Genomic DNA, 20,824 nt, shown 5'->3' with positions numbered 1-20,824 from the left:
CATCAAGTCAGCATTTTAAAATGCTACAAAACTGTTAACAAGCTCCCAGGGATTTGATTTTGGTTGTCATTTGTTGAAATAAATATAAAAAATTGTGTCTGTCCGCTGAATGTGACCAGCAATCTCTGATTCTCCTCCATGGCCATGGAAATATTAATATTTACAATGACAACAATTATACGTCATTGAAATGCTTCCAACAAAGAAATGGATGAACTTCTGTCAGCTTGTTGAACACATACTTTTATTTGGATATTCTACCATATATACCATATATATGACCCGGAGCAGCAGCAAGCGTCCAGCATGCAACACTGTTTTCACGGTAATCAGATCAACATTGTAAACGAAATTCTGCAAAACTTATGTGAAAAAAATCTAATTATCATGCGAAGCGATAAAATAGCTTATCTTCCCTGAAAACGATACAATGAAGAATGTGAATATTTAACTTCAAGGCAAAAACAAAACAAAAGATAAACAGGTGTATCCGTATTCACAGATATGTATGCATATCTATGTCCGTATTAATTTCAGCATTTGTAGCAGAAGGGCGATCCTCCCAGAATGGCAGCGGCACCCCAGCATGCAACGTGACATAGCTTCACGTTCTCAGCTAATGAATCGGAAGTCTCGCACATTCAAAGAAAATTGCTTGAAAAATAAGGTGGCTTTTCTCACTGTTCTTAAACCGCAGTTTATTGAGTTTTTAAATCCCACCTTCAACCTCGGGTAAAACAATGTTTCATACTTTTAAAATTTTGGAATGGGGTTAGCATTCTTTATAACTCTGGATTTACTACAAATTGCGGTACTAAAGGCAATGTGTAAAACAACAGGCTCTCATAGCAATTCGTAACTATTTTACATTTTTGCAAATTAGTGGCTAATTCATATGAAGTTGTACATTTGTACAAATTGTCTCATTTGTACATTTTCGTACAATCTGCTTACATCTCACGTTTAGGGGTGGACCCATGTGTTATTATTATTATATTAAATTTCTGCACGAATCACATTGGACGAATTTATATGAAATTGGCTCCTCATAAATAGTTATGTTATGTCATGAGATTGGGTTAGTGTAAAACTTATCATGCGTGTTTAGCAACCCTATATTTGATAAGACAAGAGCTGTGCAGTTTATATATATATATATTATATTATTAAATATTAATGTGCTTCACAACACAGTCATAATGGCAGTGAAGCGACGCAGCTAATGCCATAGGACATGTAACAAAGCCAACATGGCAGATGTAGTATGTCCGGATTTCATTCATACCACACACATTCATAATATAGAGAACATACTATTTTAACAGTCACAAAGTAAGTTTGTCACTAAATGTAATACCCAGACAGTATGCGATTTCGGATGTAGTGAAAATGTCAAACAGTGATGGAAAATGTGTTAATTTTTTATTAATTTGAGTGGTGAAGAGAGGTTTATTCTTAGAGTTATGGACTGAAAATTCTATCAATGACAAACTGTAAGGTCATGAACGTATAAATGATGTGCAAGGTCACGAGTTGTGGTTGGCCTATCAGTGAAATTGACATTGCAAAAATGCAAAGGAACATTAGCCTGGGGTTCCCTTTCGAGACGGTCTCTCGACACTGCGTCATCGAAGATGTCGCTTTGGGGTTATCCCCTCCTTCCTTGAATCTACTGAAGCCTAATGAAATCTCGCGGGTGAAAATTCACCCGCCAATGGCGTTCAAGCGTGCAAAATAGAGGTGGGCCATTGCCTCTCCGTTGAGAAATGCTTATCCGCGGTATAGTGCCTGGATTGCCGCTCCCCTGCAGCGTTCCCGTGAGTATGACAATTCTTTCAGATCCCTTCTCGGACCGCGGTTTATCTGCCTGGGCGATGCCCACTCAGAATCAGCACTGCGTGAGTCTGTCTGTCCAGAATAACAGTGGTGGACCTTATGGACTCTGGTGATGAGCTCATGCTGACTTAAGTGTCCGTATTCCTCTCACCCAACCCTTCAGGAAGCCCAGCTTCTCACACTCCCCCTCCAGGAAAAGATCCAGTCGCTCACTCAAAAGCACGACAATAAGCACCCCAATGTCTCAGAGCAGCGGTCTGCCATGTTCGGAGCATGGAAAAGCTCCAATCGCTTTGTCTTCACGCGAAAAGCAAGCCCCCGCCTCAGGGCAGTGGTCTGCTGTAAAGAGATGCAAAGTTCCCAGCACTCACGCGACATAAGTAGCCCCCTGCCTCAGAGCAGCAGTTTGCCGTGCACAAATCTCAGTGCTGTGACCTGCTATGCACAGAAGCAGGAAGCGCTTCGAACGCTCACTCACTCATAAGCAGTAAGCAGCCCCCCGCCTCAGAACGGCAGTCTGCCTTCCAGCATCGGCCGCTCGCTCACTCTCATAATATTCAGCTCCCCGCCTCTGAGCAGTGATCGGTCATGTATAGAGTACAAAGCGTTCCAGCCACTCACTCGCTCATGCAATATAAGCAGCCCCCCCATCTCAAAGTGGCGGTCTGTCCTATATAAAATGCTCCGGCCACTTGCTTCCGTTGCGTTCTGTGTTGAACACCGGCTTTGCCGCTGTTTTCTTATATGGGTGTGAAATATTGCTTACACTGTCCATAATGCATGCTGGCATGGCCGATGTTCATCAACTCCTGTGATAAGCACTGGTGGCGCAGCTGTTGTTTATGTGGGTGTGTAGTAGGACTGGGAAAATAAATTGATGCATCGCGAATCGAGAAATGATTCAGCATCGATTTTGAGATTTTCCGAATTCTTTCTCGAGTCGATTCTGAGCTTAGTTAAGAACAGCAGATGGCACTGCATGCACTCTGCTCATTTCCAAATCCTTGCACACACTTGAACCTAAAATAATCATTCATAAAATTCAAAAAGGTTGAAGCGAATTCAACAGTGGGCTGTGTTTATATTAATCTCGAGTCATAAAAGCATTCTGAGCCAAGGTGAAATTACACGACTCAGCCAATACGCACAAGCGCTCTTCAGCGCTCTTCTTCATGAGCATTTGAGTGTGCGGAAAAAAACTACAGTAGAGCGCCATCTGCTGTTAAAATCTATGCTCAGAATCGATTCCAGAGAGAATCGCGATGCATTCGGAAGATCTCAGAATCGATCCACGAATAGATTCTGCATCGATTTATCGTCGCAGCCCTAGTGTGTAGTGTTGTGTTCCTTAGCTACTGTGCACGCTGGCGCTGCTGCTGATCATCGCTTTCTATATAAGCTCTACACAACTGTTATCTAGCCCAGCCTCAGCCCCTTGCATAGGGCCTGAACCAGCAATGAATCCAGAGAACGGTCGTGGCCGAAACGCTGTGTTTTGTAATCAAAAACTAGTTGCCCTTGAGCAATGACTGTTCCGTTGTGTGGCTTGACAGCTATAAGACAGAATACAGAAAGTTCTTCTGTATTGAAACTCTTTTCACTGGTAAGATAAAGTTCCAAATAAAAGCATAAAGTGCTTCTGTCCATGTCGGATTGTACGGAGGCCTGACATGCTCTTCCGGGGACAGAGAGTGCATTATCAGAACGCTCCCCCGGACAGCTTGCGCTGAAACAGATCCTCTCGCAGGCTGGCCGAAGGACTGCCATTTCAGTGCATCTGGAGAATGCCTGCCTCTATGTTCAGAGCATCAAGAGTGTTTCTGATGTTGCTTCATAGAGTCAATTGCCCAATAGAGATTCATCTCCACTCCATGAGGAGTCTTGCGGCATCTCGGACTTGAACTAAGGCATGTCTATTCGGGATATTTGTTTTGCGGCAGGTTGGTCCTTGCAAAACGCTTCCGCTAAATTTTATTACCTGAAAAGTCCCCTTATTCTTACCGCATGTTCTGTCTGTGCAGGGGAAGACGGCTGAGCAGCCATTGAATGACTGAGAGATTTCGTGGCTACGCCCCTCTCTCTACGGCACATGCCATAGGTTGTATAGGCCGATGTGCAGTGCCATTGCTCGCATTGTTGTTAATAGCTACTGCATATGCAAAACTGATGCATTCATGACACAGCTTTCTGTGTCCTATTATTTCAGCAGTATTCAGGTGCTACAGATGTAGCTATCTGCCCTGTTTTTGTGCTTATGAACTTGGTTCTTCCCACAGATTTATGCTGGACGCTGTGAATATGTCACTCGTAAGAGCTGGTTTACTGTTGTATGCACCAATATGTTTGTTGCTTATTATTACCACACTCTGCATTTCGTTAGTCCAGCATTGCTCAAATGTGTATATTCATGAAATAATTGAATGCAGATCTCTCCCCTCTAAATGAGTGGAGTTTGTGCGCTAAATAATTCTGGACGATTGACATAGTCCATTCAGGGAGTATTAAACCATCACAGACTTCTGCTTCTCAATCACCCAGAGAGTGCAACTGGGCTTTGTTGTGATGCGAGCTTGCATTTCACAGGGGTGCTCACAGTTTGTAACTTATACTTCCGTTCATTTGGAGCCGAGAAGTTTCTACCTTTAAGAGTTCCCAGGAAGCACTCAGGCTGATGGCTGCAACTTTGGCAGTGTGCTTTGCTTTGTTCTCACACATAAGGCGACGATAGCGAGACTGTCAGCTCTCTTATGTCTGTTCTCACGTCCCCCGCTCTTTGCGACCAACAGGAACTGTAATGGACTTAGTGTCCGGATCGTTCTGCTGTGCAGTGCATTAAGTCATAATATATCTATTGAAATGTGCATTCAAGTGAGAGCATTGAGACAACAGGTTTGGCCAGGGCACTGGATTATATCAGTGGGCTTGAATATATCTACTTTATGGACAGATAGTCCCTGTTAGTCACCTTGACTTTTTGCAAGAGTACTTGGACAGCGACTGTATGCCCTCCTTGTTTTAAGTATACCGTCATAACGGCATGACACCATCACATTTATAGTCGCCCAGCAGAATGTCCTGTCAATAAGAATTTTGAGTGGCACAAGAAGGCTGATCACCTCTCGCCCTCCTACATGATCAACTCGTGCTGGGCACTCTGGTCAGTTCTGTGATTTGAATGTTTCCTCACTAGCATCGCGAGTTTGCCTTTGCAAGAAGATTATATCTACAACTTGAACTGAGATTGTGGGTGGTGTCAAATAGATGTTGAGCCCCTGCGAAGTGGTGTTCAACTAGGTCATTTAGCCATTCACAGTCTGTTGTTACAGGTGCAGACACTGCTGCCTTTCTGCGTGAATGGTCGCCCTCGTGGGTTATATCTGTGCTCATTGCTTTTGTACACATTAACGGTGTAAACGCACAGACAGGAATCTGTCATCGTTTTGTTGGTTTCTCCCACATAGTTAGTAACCTTTGCGGAAAAACCTATGCCAGGTGGGCTATGAGGCACCTATGCATGTTGCTATAGCCTGTATGTGTTATTATAGCCTGAATGTTCTTTGCAACTCATGCATTGTCCGTGCAGGAATCAAGCTAGCTGAAATCAATGTTCAGCATTTGTCTTAAACTGTTGCAGCCCTACCGAGTTGGCAGTTTTCGGGATTAGCACCAGTGTTACTGCGGCCTTCGTGTTCATCTGCACTGTGTTAACCCCACGTGCATTATGTTCATGACAGCACTGGCATCGCCGCTACAGTGGACATCAGTACTAGGTGTTGGCACGACCGCCACCATTAACCTCACAGCACGGTCAGCCTTGCTACCGGTTGCAACATTATGCAATAGTGTCTGTGTTGCTGCCGCATGCATTATTTGGCCACCAGCACACTGTGATAGTGCAGTGCTCACACTGTGAATGTTACGTGTCCTGGGGTAAACATTGCTAGGCGATACTGCTGTCGCCTATCCATGTGTCTGTGGTGCTGAATGGCTGCTGTTAATGCAGTCTGGAGACAAGTGCCGACATGAATGCTGGCAGTGAGTGTATAGTTAATCCAGGATGCAGGCAAGACCTTTAATCTGCGATGTGTTTGCAGTAGTCTAATGCTTGTGTAACTTGCTCTTATAGCTGTTATGCCGCTGAGTTTATGAGATCTTCCATTGTGTGAAGTACTTCTAGCTGAGGTCAATGGCTTTGCTTGCAGCTGATCTGTACCTTGGCTCTCGACACAGTGAGATTTTATGAGATACCCAAAGCGATATCTTCAATGACGCAGTGTGGAGAGACCGACTCGAGAGGGAACGTCTCAGGTTACCTAACGTAACCTCAGTTCCCTGAGAGGAGGGAACGAGACACTGCGTATGCTGCCTTGTTTCATAGCTCAGAGTCTTTGTCAGCTGCACTCTGCTTCAGTCCAAAGATTCTGAGGCAATGGCATTCAGCGCCGCCTTATAGTGCGGGGGAGCCCGCCTCTATTTTGCACGCTTAAATACCATTGGCTGGTGAATTCTCGCTGGCGAGATTTCATAAGGCTTCAGTAGTTTCGAGGATAACCCCAAAGCGACATCTTCGATGACGCAGTGTCTCTTAGGGAACCAAGGTTACGTTAGGTAACCGGAGACATTTAGGAATGTGTCTTACCACATCCAGAAACCATGGTAATACTATGGAACTTTTTGTAAAGGTTTATTCAGTTTATTTTCATAACTCTGTTCACATTTCCATCCCAAAATTTAAGTTTCTAACCTAAGAAAGATTTGGTGACATCATATTCCTCATTCGATTCTCACATAATTTTAAAGGGGTCATGAACTGCCTTTGTTTTTTATTTTGTACTGTTCTCTGAGGTCCACTTATAATGTTATCAAGATTTTTACATCAAAATGCGTCATAATTTAGAAGTAATAAACTATTTTCTGCCCTGTTTTGACCCCCCTCATCAGAACGCTCTGTTTGAATAGGCGTGTCGGATTGTAGACTCGGAAGTAAACGCCAACTGCTATGATTTGCTAACAGTTGTGTATGTTTGACAGCCTACATCCTTCACAGATGGACGCTGCTGTGATTTAGGTTAAAAATGCATAAATACTCAGTGCATATCAAACTATCTGTAATAACAGACAAAGTAATAGTGACCATGTGTGGTGTGACATTACTGTCAGATCCAATATATTTGGCACAGCATCATCTTTTATTTTCAATCTTTCTGAAAATCCTGCGTCAAATTGTGCCTTGTTTATAAACAAATCTGTTGTAATTTTGATTTCTCAGTTCATGACCCCTTTCATATAATACATCTTCAACAGTAACATACATGCCATCCTTTGAAAAGTGCATAAACATGATGCATGAACTTTCTTAGTATTGTTTCAAACTGCTTCCCCGTGTGTGCTGATTTGATTGGTCCTTTCTCACTGTTCTCCTGGCTTGCATGAGGCGTGTTGTTTGATGGCGTGTGTGCGATGATATTTATGTTTGCGTGTGTATGATGGTGTTGTTTCTGCTGAGGTTAATCTTGCATGTTCTCTCCCTCCTGTCCCCTGCGTGACACCCCCTGCTGCCCCCTCCAGGACCTTGCAGTGGGACACTGACCCCTCTGTTCTTCAGCTGCAGGCTGACTCTGAGCTCGGGTATCTCCTCCTCTCTGTCTCTTTCTTTCTTTCATTTTCCTCAGATCTGCTGAACTTTTAAATGCATACACATACACATTTACATGTACAAATATTTTTCAACAGATGTACATGCATTTCTTTGGACACCTATTGCCTACATTCAGTGCAGAAATGTGTGAATGAATTTTTTAATTCTTTATTTTGTATTGACTTAAAAGAATGCATAATTTAAAATGCAAAAATTTTAATTTTAAAAAGTAGAATTCAAATGAATTTAAATTAAAATGTTATACTTTACCTTATTACTTTTTACAGCAAATGTTGTCAAGACTACTCTTGTTTGAAAGTATGTATGTATAGATAGATAGATAGATAGTTAGATAATACAGTAAAAACAACAATATTGTAAAATACTATTACAATAATAAATATTTAGGCTGCATTATGCTCACCAAGGTGGCATTTAAAATGAATAGAAAGCTCAAAAGAACCATATAAATTTTTATACTGTATATTGTGAGTATAACATTTTTGATATATGTCTAAAAGCTTAGAAGTTATTGGTTGAAAAGCAAGAAGATTTATAAAATAAAAAAAAACCTGTAACTAGTCCATAGGCAAAGTAACTTTAATTGTAGATGAATAAAATAAGAATTAATATTATATTATTGCAGTGTTTGTCTTGTTTTTAGACCGATTGTGTTCTAGGTTCCCTTCTAATGTCTAATTTACTTTTTTTACATTGATAATCTACATTTTCATATTTGTGAATGTGTGTGTGTGTGGTATTGCACTGCCTTTGTACCGTAGTGTACCATTGTGTATGCAACTTTTTCTTTGTTCCTCTCATTTCTCTATCTCATTCCCCTTTCTTTTTAAGTATGTCAGGTTCAAGTGTTTTCAGCTGGTCACTCTCCAGCTGTGTGCCCAGGGCTGTATGTGACAGTGATTGATGCACCATTCCATTTACATAGAATGCTTTAAACATTAGTTCTAGCAGTCAACTGAGGGTCATGTTCATGGACCTGAATAATGAGCCCTACAGCATATTAGATGTAACATTGTATTTTATCACCGTGATGCAGTCAATTTGTTATATGCACATGCAAGCATGTGCACACTTGTGTCAGGTTGTAGGACATTCATAGTCTGTATTTCTCTCTCCCCAGACGTCGAACACATAGATTGGGACCTTCTAAGATAACTCAGGTGGATTTCCTGCCCAGAGAGGTGGTGTCCTACTGTAAAGAGACTCAGACACCGCTAGCAGCTCATCAATCTGAAGGTAGATACTTACTGTAATATGCTATATGTTTTGAAGATGCTACTTTTAAACTAGACTGTAGATTGTCTAGCTGCTATTTATAATCTAGAGTGGTTAAACTACATTTGAGCTAACCTTGTGATAAAGTAGCCACACTGGCAACTACAAACAAAAATTGCTAATTACATTGAAACTATTTAAGGGGGCAGATATATATAACTACTGGTAGAAGAAGTGTTGATTCATTCCAGTAACACAAATCTAAACAGTTCAACCAATTTACACGAAATGAAACTAATAAAAATAGAAACACAGTCATTTGCATTACTGAGTCCAACACTTAAGGATGAACAGCAGCATTAAAAAAAATTCACTACAAAAAGTTGACTCAAATGAATCTGTGAATCGTTTTTGAATGAGTTAATTTACATTAATCTTCCAGTGAAGCGATTCACTGAAAGGAATCAGTTTAGGAGGGCCTGTGTGATTCAAGTTCGTTCAGCTGTAAAGCTGCATGTACAATATAATGTGACATTCTTTAAAAACAGCACTTTGTCATGCTACATCGTAGATTGTTACTGGAAAACCTGTGTTATTTTGGAAAGAGCTGAGCTATTGTCACACTAATGAAAAATGTGGTGAGCATTGCTTTCAGTTAGTTATTCCCCAACTCTGAACTATAACCACATGAACTGTGGGGAGGAAAATAATGCTATTAATCAATTTAGGTTTTCTGGCTAACTATGATGTGAGGTCACAACCTATGCTTAATACTTAATAAATGTAATTCAAATATATTTTCCTGATGTTTCAGAAGCACCATTTTAGAGTTAGAACTATACAGTTGTTGCCTGTTGTGTGAAGTGAAATTTATGTAGCGCAAAATCAGACATTTAATTACAATTGTACATGCACTCACCTTGTCAAACACTGTTAAGATCTACAATAACTTATTTATGCAATAACTTACTGCTTGGTGAAGAGCTTTGATTTTCATCGCTGTCAGGTGGGCTGTCATCCTGACCGTCTGGTTCCGTTGAAGAGCTCCAAACCTGTGCAGATTAAGATTCATTTGACCAGCTGCGGCCTCCATTTCCTGAGAGGGGAGGTGGGGGGACGGCTTTTTTGAAAAGAGATGCCTGCCCATCAGTGGCTCTGCTTGAAATGGCAGAACAGTAACGGCATTGAGTCAGGCTTTAAGTGGATGCAGACGGGTAATTCAAGATGGCTTCTATCATCAGAACATCACTTGGAGTTGTGCCTACGTTTCTGTGGAGGGCTACCGGTTTGCTTTCACCTTTCTGTTGAGATTGTTGGGTCCACTATCAGTTCAGGTGCATGATATTTTAAAAATATTGTAGATGAATCCTTTTCTAAGTCCTAATTTCTAAATCCATCTACATTTCAATAGTAATATACCTGGGATAGTTCACACTAAAATGAAAGTTCTGTCATCATTTATTCACCTTCAAATAGTTCCAAACCTGGCTCTCTTTTTTCTCTGGAACACAAAAAAAGATTTTGATAATATTCACAGTTTGGTGACATTCACTTTAAAAATCTAAATCAAAATATCTTCTTTTGAAAGAATGATCATTTTTAAATGAGCTTTCCCTTCAAAGTCAGGACTCAACAATAGTGACTTTTGGTTCAACTTTGGTTATATTTTTTATTAGCCCTGTAAACATATAAATAAATTATTTATTTATTTATTTGAATATTTTTAGATACTAGTTCAAATATCTCACAAAAATATACTTATATAATTTTTTTTGTATACTTGAATTTATTTTTTGTAAGTTTGCTTTAGAAAACAAAATGACAACAAATAATTTATTAGATTTTTCATTTACAATAGTAACTAGTAGAAATTATACAGCTATAATGATAATAAAAACAGCTATAATAAAAGTCCATTAACTTAAATGATTTTAGCAAATGGCTGCAATATAACAAAGAGTGAAAAATTTAAGGGGGTCTGAATACTTTCCGTACCCACTGTAAATTCATAAACACATTTTTCTGGTGTTTACTGTAAATACCATGGTAATGTTATTTAGAACAGCAATATTCAAAACATCACTGAAACCCATGTTTAAGCTTGGAAGGTATGAAAACAAAAGATAAAGTGAAATAGCATAATCGGCAATCCTTTTTTGTTGAACTCCTTTAAATGGTTAAATAGTAAACTCGTACCTCATGTAGCATGATACCGTATTAATAAAACTCCTCGAGCTGATTGATTTATGAAATGTGAAAGTGCTTAATCAAAGTCACTTTTGCTTGTTTGTAAAAGAATAATGTCAGGATATTTCTCCTTATTAGTTTAAGTGTGGTTCCTACCACAAAGACGACTTGGCTTCCATTCGTTAACTCGACACAGCAGTCAGCACTGAGCCTCCCTCTTCCACAAGTGTACTCTAATGTACTCCATTGGCTTCAATCATATATCTGAAGCCAATCATATTTAAAGTGTCATATTTCAATGACATTTTAAAATTTATAGCTTTGTTAAAATGAAGCTCACAAAGAGCTCGGCTAATTTGATTGCATCCCCCAGACTCGGGAGCCAGGCCTGGTATAAAATGCAGATGGTTTGAAAAGCACCCTAAACATCTCCATATGGACGGGACCCCTAACAAGCGGCTTTTGGTATATTTGCATAACATCGCTGGTAGTTGTGATGTGAAGCACAGCTTTTGCTATTTGGTTTCCTCTGATTTGGGTTTTAAACCTGCAAGCGGTGCATTAGAAATGAGTGTTTTGTGAAACACAGACTTTACCTCGCTGCTCTCCGTCTCATCTTCTTTTTTCCATCTGCATTTCACACCAGAATCCCTCCATCCTCTCATGGCTCCTTGATCCCTACGCTGGCAACAGCTGCTTGCCATGTGATTGGAGACTTCCTGTCATTATAACTGATGTGTTTTTATTCTTTCCACTTCCTTGAAGCCTGATCAGAATTAAAATTACTGGCGGAATTTCCTGTCAAGGCAGGTCATTTATTCAGCAAGTGCAACCGCTGAGCAGCCTTTGATTGGCCGTTGCCCTTAGCAATCGCACTCTGTACAGTTTATTTGTTTTTTCCTCTCGGCCTACAGATGCAGGCTGAGCTCACAGCTGTCTGTAGGTACAGGTTGTCTGTCCAGGGGAGACCCTGCCCCTGCAAGACCTCTCACATGAGAAAGAGAGGAAGTTTTAATAGGTCTTTCCACCACCTGCTACAGCTTGCTTTCTGTGTTTGTTCAGGCCGCTGCAGAGGTTTCGTCCATTGATTGGTGAAACTAAACAGATGCCTTTTTTCCTTTTCTTTCTTTTTCCTCTTTGACCCTCTCTCTCTTTTTCCCTGAGTTGGGGGATGCAAAAACCGCCCAGGTGTTAGCCCCCGATAGACTGCACTATAACACTGTCATGAAAGCCAGCAGTGCCTGCAGAGACCCTTGTACCAGCAGCAGTCAGCATGTAGTTTGATTAAGGTCAAATTAACCTGAGCAGTTTCCAGTATACCCTCTACTTACAATACAATGGCTAAAGATATGCTTGGTTAAATGTCTCCTAAAAGGCATACTGGTAACACTTTACAGTAAGGTTTCATTTGTTAACATGAGTTAACAATTAACAATACTTATACAGCATTTATTAATCTATGTAATGTTTATCTCAACATTTTTTAATACATTTTTAAGATCAAAAGTTGTATCTGTAAACATTATTTAATGCCCTGTGTTAATAAACAAATGAGACCTTACTGTAAAGTGTAAAGTAAATAATTATTTTTCTATTCCCTTTGTATAAGGTGGTAGTCCTTTTCACGTGTGTGCTCATACAATAAACCTTAAAATTATAAAAGTATTTTAACATGCGTTGTTCAAAACACTAACTAATCTACAATTCCTGTAGCATTGAGGATCCTTTTCCATTTAGACACTACTGTTAAAAAGTTTGGGGTCAGTAAGATTTTATGCTCATCAAGACTGCATTTATTTGATGAAAAGTGTGAAATAATAATAAATTGTGAAATATTATTAAAATTTAAATTATGCGTTTTCTATTTTATGTGTTTTTCTGTTTTCTATTTTATGTATTTTTCATGGCAAAGCTGAATTTTCAGCAGCAATTACTCCAGTCCTCCATGTCACATGATCTTTCAGAAATCATTCTAATATTCTAAACATTTCTTATTATTATGTTGACAGTTGTGCTGCTTAATATTTTTGTGTAAACCGTGATGCATTTTTTTTTCAGGATTTTTTGATGAATAGAAAGTTCAAAAGAACAGCATTTATTTGAAATGGAAAGTTTCGAGGAAAAAAAACTTTTATAAAAAGACATTTTATAAATGTCTTTACTGTCACTTTTGATCAATTTAACACACACACACACACACACACATATTACTGACTCCAAACTTGAGAAGACGTGAGAAGAAATTTGAAATGTTTAGGATTCTATGCTACATCTAGGTCACTAATCAGTCAAATTTGTGACACTAATCATGCAGATTCCTTTGTACAAAAGGTCAGAAGATCTTGTTTTCACTGAAGTACAGGGTTTTTCTTAGGCTAATATCTGATGCCTTTGGCTTAACACACTCAGGCAAAGAGTTACTTAATGGATCCAAAAGGTTGGCCATGTGTATTGTGTTCGTCAGCTGTTTTGTTGACCTCAATTTAGCCCTCGTTGCAGGTTTAGTCACGTGCAGCTTCAGCCCTTGTGCTTCCAGCAGTATCAGATCCCATGATAGATACGGTTTCAGAAAGATTTCCGCTGGTGGTCTGGGAAAAGTTGGCAAAAATGAACGCCAAACCTGTTAGCCAGTGGCTCATTTGTGGTATAAGCCTTCCAGATCTCACCATCAGAGGCAAAAGACCTTAAAATGACATTATTGTGAAGCAACCGCACTGGATGTGTGTAGCATGAAGTCATGACTCAGCGGTACTCAGTCAGGGGTTGTGACCCATCTGAACTTTTAACCACGCTGAGAAGCCTATTCTCTCCAGCCGTAGTTTGTCTCACATCAGTCTAAATGTGTGTGACTCTGTTTAGGAAAATTTAATTCAATGAACTGTTTGCTTCCGTCTCAGCTTTGCTCTAATGAATATGGGTAGTGTGATATGTGTCCAGGTTCTTGTGTGTTGGTTGGTCAGGGATCTGTCTCTGCTAAGTGTACATTGTTCTTCACTCAATCAAATTACCCACCAATCACTGAGCGCCATATTCAAGGCTCCAGTTGGCTCTTGGCGACATAATTTGTATGAAAGAGCTGGCTTGTAATTCTTAAAGACTGCTGGGAGTGGATAACATTGCAAAGGCATGGCTCATCCACTGGACAGTGCGCTCTGGGAAAGTCGGCTTCCCAGTTATATACTGTACTTTCCTCTGGCCCATCCAGTTTCATGCTGTGCATTTTTAGAGAAAGTGACCCCTGAAAATTTGACATCCTTGAATGGATCGGTATAGTAATTAAATGTTAATCTGTAAAAACAGTTTGTAAAAGAACACATTAGATCTTTTGTGTCACTCTGTTTTGAGGGGGAACAGTTGTTCATCCAAAGGGATATTTCACCTAAAAATGAAAATTCTGTCATCGTTTGCTCATACTTAACCTTTCTCAGGGCTCCAAATTTCCACACAATAAACATAAAAAAATTGTTTAATTTAAAATGTAGTCATTTTTGTGCATTCATTTGCAGTTTCGTCAGACATCATCTTGTTAAAGTGTTCGCCAGTGTTTCCTACAACAACAAGAACACTGCGAGCCATGATGTCCAGTTTGCGCACAAATGACTCTTATGAATCCGTTGTTTTTAACTGGTCTTTTCTCATTTAATTCCTTTTTTTTCATGAAACATGAAAACAGCCTCACACTCGCTTGGAACTTAGCAATTTGAATCAGAGTCAGTGAATCGTTTGATGTTACTGAGCTATAAACTGATTCCCTCATTGAACTACGAGTAATTTATCAGTAATGTGTGGTTCAAAATAAAGTAACTGTAACTGTCATTATTTTATGTTTTAGAAAATTTTATTATTCTGTATTTAATTAAATGACTCTATATTACATGACAACACGTAATTAAAGATACATATTCACATAGTTTTATTGTAATAAATAACGTAATAATAATAATATTAAAAAAACATTTGTAAAAAACATTTTACCAAAAAAAAATGGTGTTTCATTTTAGGAGAAATTAGGTCAACTAATTACTTTAGGTCAACCATTACTTTAATAACCTACATTAATGCTTTGAGAGCAGGTCTTCTGAAACATAGTCTTCAACCTTTTCTGATGGAGCAAGTGAACCTATCAATGAAATGTGGTCCAAATCAGCAGAGTTTGGATCTACGGGTAAGCCATAATACCTAAACGGCTTTAGCAGGCTCTGCCGCTAATTACCATCAGCCGATAACAATTGTTTAACACTGTAGTTTAAAAAGTCCTAAGTATTTCACCCTTGTGCAAGATAGTGAGACCCAAGGTTGGTTCTGGCGCTGGTCTCACCGCACGTGCTTTTATAGCCTCCTGGTCATTACGTCACCCGCCGTGACGTCTCGCCCATCTATTGGTCTGATTACACACGAGATTCAGAGCCCGTCACGCTGAAGGGCGTTCCCCTAGCGTTTTTCGACGCAGCTCGAGTTCCTGAAGAGGAACCATAGAACTTTATAGCAAACGTCATGATACTGAATTTTGTCATTTCTGTACTGCACTTGGTCACCCCTGTCCTGGAAACCATCTCAAGGAAGTTGAACAGTGCAGAAGGTCATGGAAATGATGTGGTTCTTTGTTTCTCTCAATCTCTCTCTTTTTTTATTTAACGTGTGCATGTACTTTTGTGTGTGTGTGTGTGTGTGTGTGTGTGTGTGCGAGTGGGCTTCTTTTGCTGGAATTTTTCAGGGCCATTAGCTCTGGGGGTCTCCAGTGGGAAGTGGTGATTCACTTTTTACAGTCACTTTTTTGGTAAACTTGTGGTGGTCCTGTAATGGTTCCCAATTGCAGGCAAACTGAGTTCTAACTAACTGCTAATCTGAAAGACATTACAGGGACTTTGCAGAGACCACCGTAACCAAGCGGTTGAAAACAACAGTGAATGTCAATTGATCCCAGCCAAACATATTGACTCAATTAATTAATTGAGTTTTCGGGTCAGTGTTTGACCACTGAATATCTCAAGCGTCGGAATAATCATAATGTTTGATGACACAGCTATGATTATTAACAGTCAGGCTAATTGAGATTAGAATGATTTTTTTCCAGGTCATTCTAAAGAGCGGCACAAGTTATATTTGCTGTAAATAAAGATGCTTGAAGGAGGCCTACTTAAACCATTTAAAAATCTTTTGTTTCTGGCACATGTATTTAATATCACCTTGACAAACAGTTTTGCCTCGTTGAGAGTGTGTTGCAGTTGGTGTCTCATAAACAGCAGTTTTCTGAGGCTCTCATGATGATTGTGGTCACGGCTTTTGCCCATAGCCTTGCCATTCGGGACCAGCTCGCCCTCAGTGTGGGTTTAGCAGGGCGTATGGGTCACATATGGAAGCGCTTCATGCTGGCGTGTTGTTTTAGCTCTTTTATACAAGAGAAAAACTGAGGGTGTCAGTGTTCACAAAACTAAAGGTTAGCCAAAATTCGCTCTCATACAACAGTGGTTGCTATTTTCTTCCATCTCCGTCCCAGGGAGAGTCATGTCGCATTTAGATACTGTTACATTTACTCTCTTTTGATCTGCAATGTCAAAATTAATTGTTGGCATTAGAGGGGATGTCTGTCTTTTCTCCCTTTGCTCTGTGCTGAAATGCCTAGACTTTGAATTCATCGAAATCATCTGACTCTGGTTTCAAGCCCAAAAAGGCCTGAATCCCCAATGGTTTGGATCGAGGCCAGTCAAAAAAAAAAATAATCTGATATCAGACAATACAATGTCTTTCACAGTAGATGGACCTTGCCAATCTGGACCCAGATGATTACAATTTTCCTTTCTTACCGCCACATAATAAGATACATGAAACCACCTCCACAGTCCACAGAGCCACTATAATAATATTTGCCATCTGATGTGTGTTGAACATCAGATGGGATACTGTTTCATTCCTCTGAACAGTTAAACTTTTTCCATGTAGCACACAAAAGTTGAAAGTCCCATATTCCCCAGGAACTTCTAAGATCGTTGTAAGGTCAGGTGAGGCGGTGTACATCAGGTCTGGGTGGTCGTAGGATTGCTGCTACAGAGGGTTTCTATTAAGTATTTCAGTTCTGCATGAAAAATAAAAAAAATGTGTGTGTGTGTGTATATATATACGCACACACACACATATATATGTGTGTGTGTTTATATATTTTTACTACTCATATATATGTATGTATATGTGTGTGTGTGTCTATTGTTTCCTACACTTATTATTATTTTATGCTACTTTTGTACTACTATTAAATACTTTTCATGTTTGCCTACAAGACCTTTGTTTACCTTTGGTACCTAAGGTGTCTCTGATTAAGCAGGGACATTTTTAATGATTTTAGCTATTGTAAATATATACAGTATATAAATTGTATTTATAAGAAAATAATGTTACATTTAATGCAGTTTTATGTAATTAAAAAAAAAAAACGTAATATTTTTGTGTTGATTGAATGAGTTGTTTTGGTTATGTACTACAGGGGACATTAGGGGGCACTCTTAGCACATCAACGTCATAGAAACTGCAGCAGCATTCAGACTTCCGCGGCTTTGAAAAGCCATGAATTGTGTACTTAAATAAATTCCAGGATATAGTTTATTAAATAATTTAATTCCGGGCTATTTCTCGTATATTGTAAACGTAAGAATTGGAATAGTGCATTTCACTGCTGAACAATCGAAATCAGTTTATTTTATCATCAAGGTTTAGTGATAAATTTCTTGTTCTTAATTCTGAAGAACAACATGACTTCTTTAAGACATATTTCGCTAAGCACTTAAATAAATATTGAAATCAAAGAATTTTAGCTAATATGCCATCTCTCTTTTGTGACTTGTTGAAAGTGAGTTTAGCTCATTGCCTGAGTTGAGTTGCTCATTTTGACAGGCTAGGGTTTGGAAAGTTTGAAGTCATGAGGTTTAATCATGACAATTAATATTATAATTATATATATTATTTATAATTGTGTGTATATATATATATATATATATAAGTATATACGTAAAGTATATATATATATATATAAATGTATAAAGAGTACCGGGGATAAGAGATGTTATGACTCTACTTTTGCAGTTTTATTTGGACTTTTCTATTTTTTTCTTTCTGAATTGTAGCTGAAGGGGTGGAAGCAGTATTGCTGGTTTGTTGCCCATTCGTGTGGTTTGTAGTTATGAAATGCAAACACTGTATCCACAGCCATGGGCTTTCACACAGCTGCAGGGGGCCGTTGAGAGTGTCAGCTCAAGGACCTGACTCCACTCTGGCTTGTGCTCCGTGTGTTTGATGAGCAAGTAGCCAGGAGTACAAGTACTCTCTCCACAGCTTTTTCCCATCTGATTTCACAAGACAGTCTGGCACTCTCTGTGTGTGCATGGCGTGGCATGATGACTCCTTTAAAGATGTGGTTCTGGGAACAGGCCAGCTTCACTGGCACCACATTTGCGGGCCAGAGACCCGTTGCATAATGTAGGTTCATTACCAGACCAGAGTCTTGGTAGGTCAGGAATATGGAATCTGGAACAGTAGACGCTCAGTGAAAGGAGGAACTAATCATTTTCATTAGAGTTCGTGATTAATGTCAGTCTGAGATGCTGTAAGGGATTCATTTCACATCACATATAGAATTTAATTGTCAAGGATTTTTATACAAACTAAAAAACTTTTTGAGAGGTAATAGAGCAGTTTTATATTCAGCATTGTTTCAGAGCGTAATTACTTTGACTTGTAGGGCTTAGAGGTTGAATAAAAGAAATGTAAGCTATTCAACAGATTTATTGTTTTGTTAAAAAATACAGAATTAGGCAATCAGCTGTAGCCAAACTAGCTCATTTAGTTTGGTCAGATGGATAATGGAACCCTGTCTGTGTCAGTCTAAAATAGCATCTAGTTTCTTTCTCATTGTTTGAATTTGTGGTTTGAAATGTTTTTTAACAATGAGCTAAGTGTCGTGTTCTGTTCTGATTAGTAAGTAGAGTGCATTTCCTAGTTAATAGCCATTTACTACTCGATTTGAATCGTACACTAGGTGAAATAAATGTTTAAATAGTTGAATCTAAAATACAGTATGTACAATAGTACTGTATGTATTTTAATATTGTTTTACTATCAAAGGACTTCCAACAAGTCAAGTAAAATGTCCAACAAATCAAGTAAAGATCATTTCAATAGAAATAATGGTATTTAAATTGATCTTGAAGTGATTTTGTCCAATAAAATATAAAAACGGAGTAACTGTTTAAATATGACAAAAGTTGAATCTAAAATATGTACAGTAGTTTTTTTGTTTTGTTAAAAAGTACAGCCAAACTAGTTTGTTTAGTTTGGTCAGATGGTTAATGTAACCCTGCCTTTGTCTGTCTAAAATAGTATCTAGTTTCTTTTTTATTGTTTGAATTAGTGGTTTGGAATGTTTTTTTCAACAATGAGCTAAGTATCATTTTCTTTTCTGATTAGTAATTAGAGTGCTGTCCAATAGAAACAGAGTAACTGTTCAAATATGACGAAAGTTGAATCTAAAATATGTACAGTAGTATGTATTTTCATATTGTTTTACTGTCAAAGGACTGCCAATAAATCAGGTAAAATGTTTATTTTCAATCGAAATAATGTTTTTAAAATTTCTCTTGAAATGATTTTGTACAATTAACTATAGAATTATTTACACATTAACACATTATTTTTGCATTGAGATACTGTTAAATTGACTCTCTTTTGATTTGGACGTCAAAATTAATTGTTGGTATTAGAGGGGATGTTGCAATTAGATACAAAAAGGACCAAATGCCAAATGGTATTCAAATTGTATTGTATTTAATGGTAATAAATAAAGTAAAATGTGAATCATTTCAATAGATAGCGTGTTTTTTAAATTACTCTTGAAATTACATATAGAATAGATTAGATTTACACATGATAAAATAAAGTTCCATTATAATAGTTGGAATTATTATACAGTAGTGAAATACAATCTCAGAAACTGTAAGAAATGTAAGGAGGTGGTAACTTCCCCAACACATTATTTTAAATGTTCAGTCCAATCTGACAAGACTTGAAAATCTCAAATCTAAAACATTTCCTGTGCACGTTAGCAGCGCTTTTGAGAAGATATCTGTTCAAAGTGTTGGCTTGCTTTATCTGAACATTTCCAGACCCCAGAGTGCTGTCTCGCTCTCTTAGGGGAAGGCAGGTCTGTGATTCGTGGCCTTGAGCTAGAAGATAGCGGTACTCTAAAAAGGACTTCATGATCAATCTCAGCCGTTTATCATGATGATGTCATAATGATGACAAACGAGAATGATGAGGAAGAAGGCCAACAAAAGGCCGTGCCCAAATGTGAAGTTGCTTTTCCAGTAAGGAGTCAAAGCATTATTTGCCACAACAGCAAACTTTGAAGAGCCTCAGAATGGGCTTCAGAAGGGGAGAAGAAAGATAAGGGTTGCTATGATTTATGTGTATGGTTTGATGAGCTGCATTCAGTGCATTTTAGCGTTTTCTCTACCATTTGTCATTGAGCTATATTGAGTCATTCATCTATTTTTCTCTGATGTTTTAGTCATTATTATTAGATTGTATTCAAAGTTATTGTTGTTGTTTTTTTGCATAGCACATGTACAGAACCAATGAAATACAGCAACTAACTAGCAGTGCACATAAATAAATGATAATAAAGTGTAAATGAGGTAAAAAATTATAGTATAGTGTGGTCACAATAAGGCATGTTATAGTAGAAAATGTTCAGAATCGTAAAAACAAATCCAATGCAATGTTTATAGAAAAAATATACAAGCAATATAAATTTTGTTATGTATGTATGTAGAGAGAGATGTAAATAAATAATGAAATATTTAATTATTTTTTAAATAATATATACACACACATTTTATAGTATTTATATTTTTTTAATAAATAATTCAATATTTAATAACT

At 38.4% G+C, this 20,824-nt stretch overlaps 1 protein-coding gene across 5 annotated transcripts in view; it reads left to right on the top strand.

The window, feature by feature from the left end:
- dync1i1a (dynein cytoplasmic 1 intermediate chain 1a) overlaps positions 1-20,824 on the top strand; it is a 106,840-nt gene that overhangs the window by 6,080 nt on the left and 79,936 nt on the right. For 3 of the 5 annotated variants that reach the window (XR_001638788.1, XM_016542732.1, XM_016542738.1), the window contains 2 exons: positions 7,405-7,464; positions 8,616-8,731. Coding sequence is in view for 4 of the 5 variants with exons in the window: in XM_016542732.1 (XP_016398218.1) it covers positions 7,405-7,464; positions 8,616-8,731 (176 nt within the window). In the remaining variant the exon portion in view is untranslated. The remainder of the gene's footprint in view (positions 1-7,404; positions 7,465-8,615; positions 8,732-20,824) is intronic. The other 2 variants (XM_016542753.1, XM_016542745.1) reach the window with 1 other exon arrangement.

Source organism: Sinocyclocheilus rhinocerous, unplaced genomic scaffold (assembly GCF_001515625.1).
Source record: "Sinocyclocheilus rhinocerous isolate Xijiao unplaced genomic scaffold, SAMN03320098_v1.1 scaffold193, whole genome shotgun sequence".
NCBI lineage: Eukaryota > Metazoa > Chordata > Actinopteri > Cypriniformes > Cyprinidae > Sinocyclocheilus > Sinocyclocheilus rhinocerous.
Note: the sequence above shows the minus strand (reverse complement) of the source record. Positions and strands in the feature narration are given on the sequence as shown.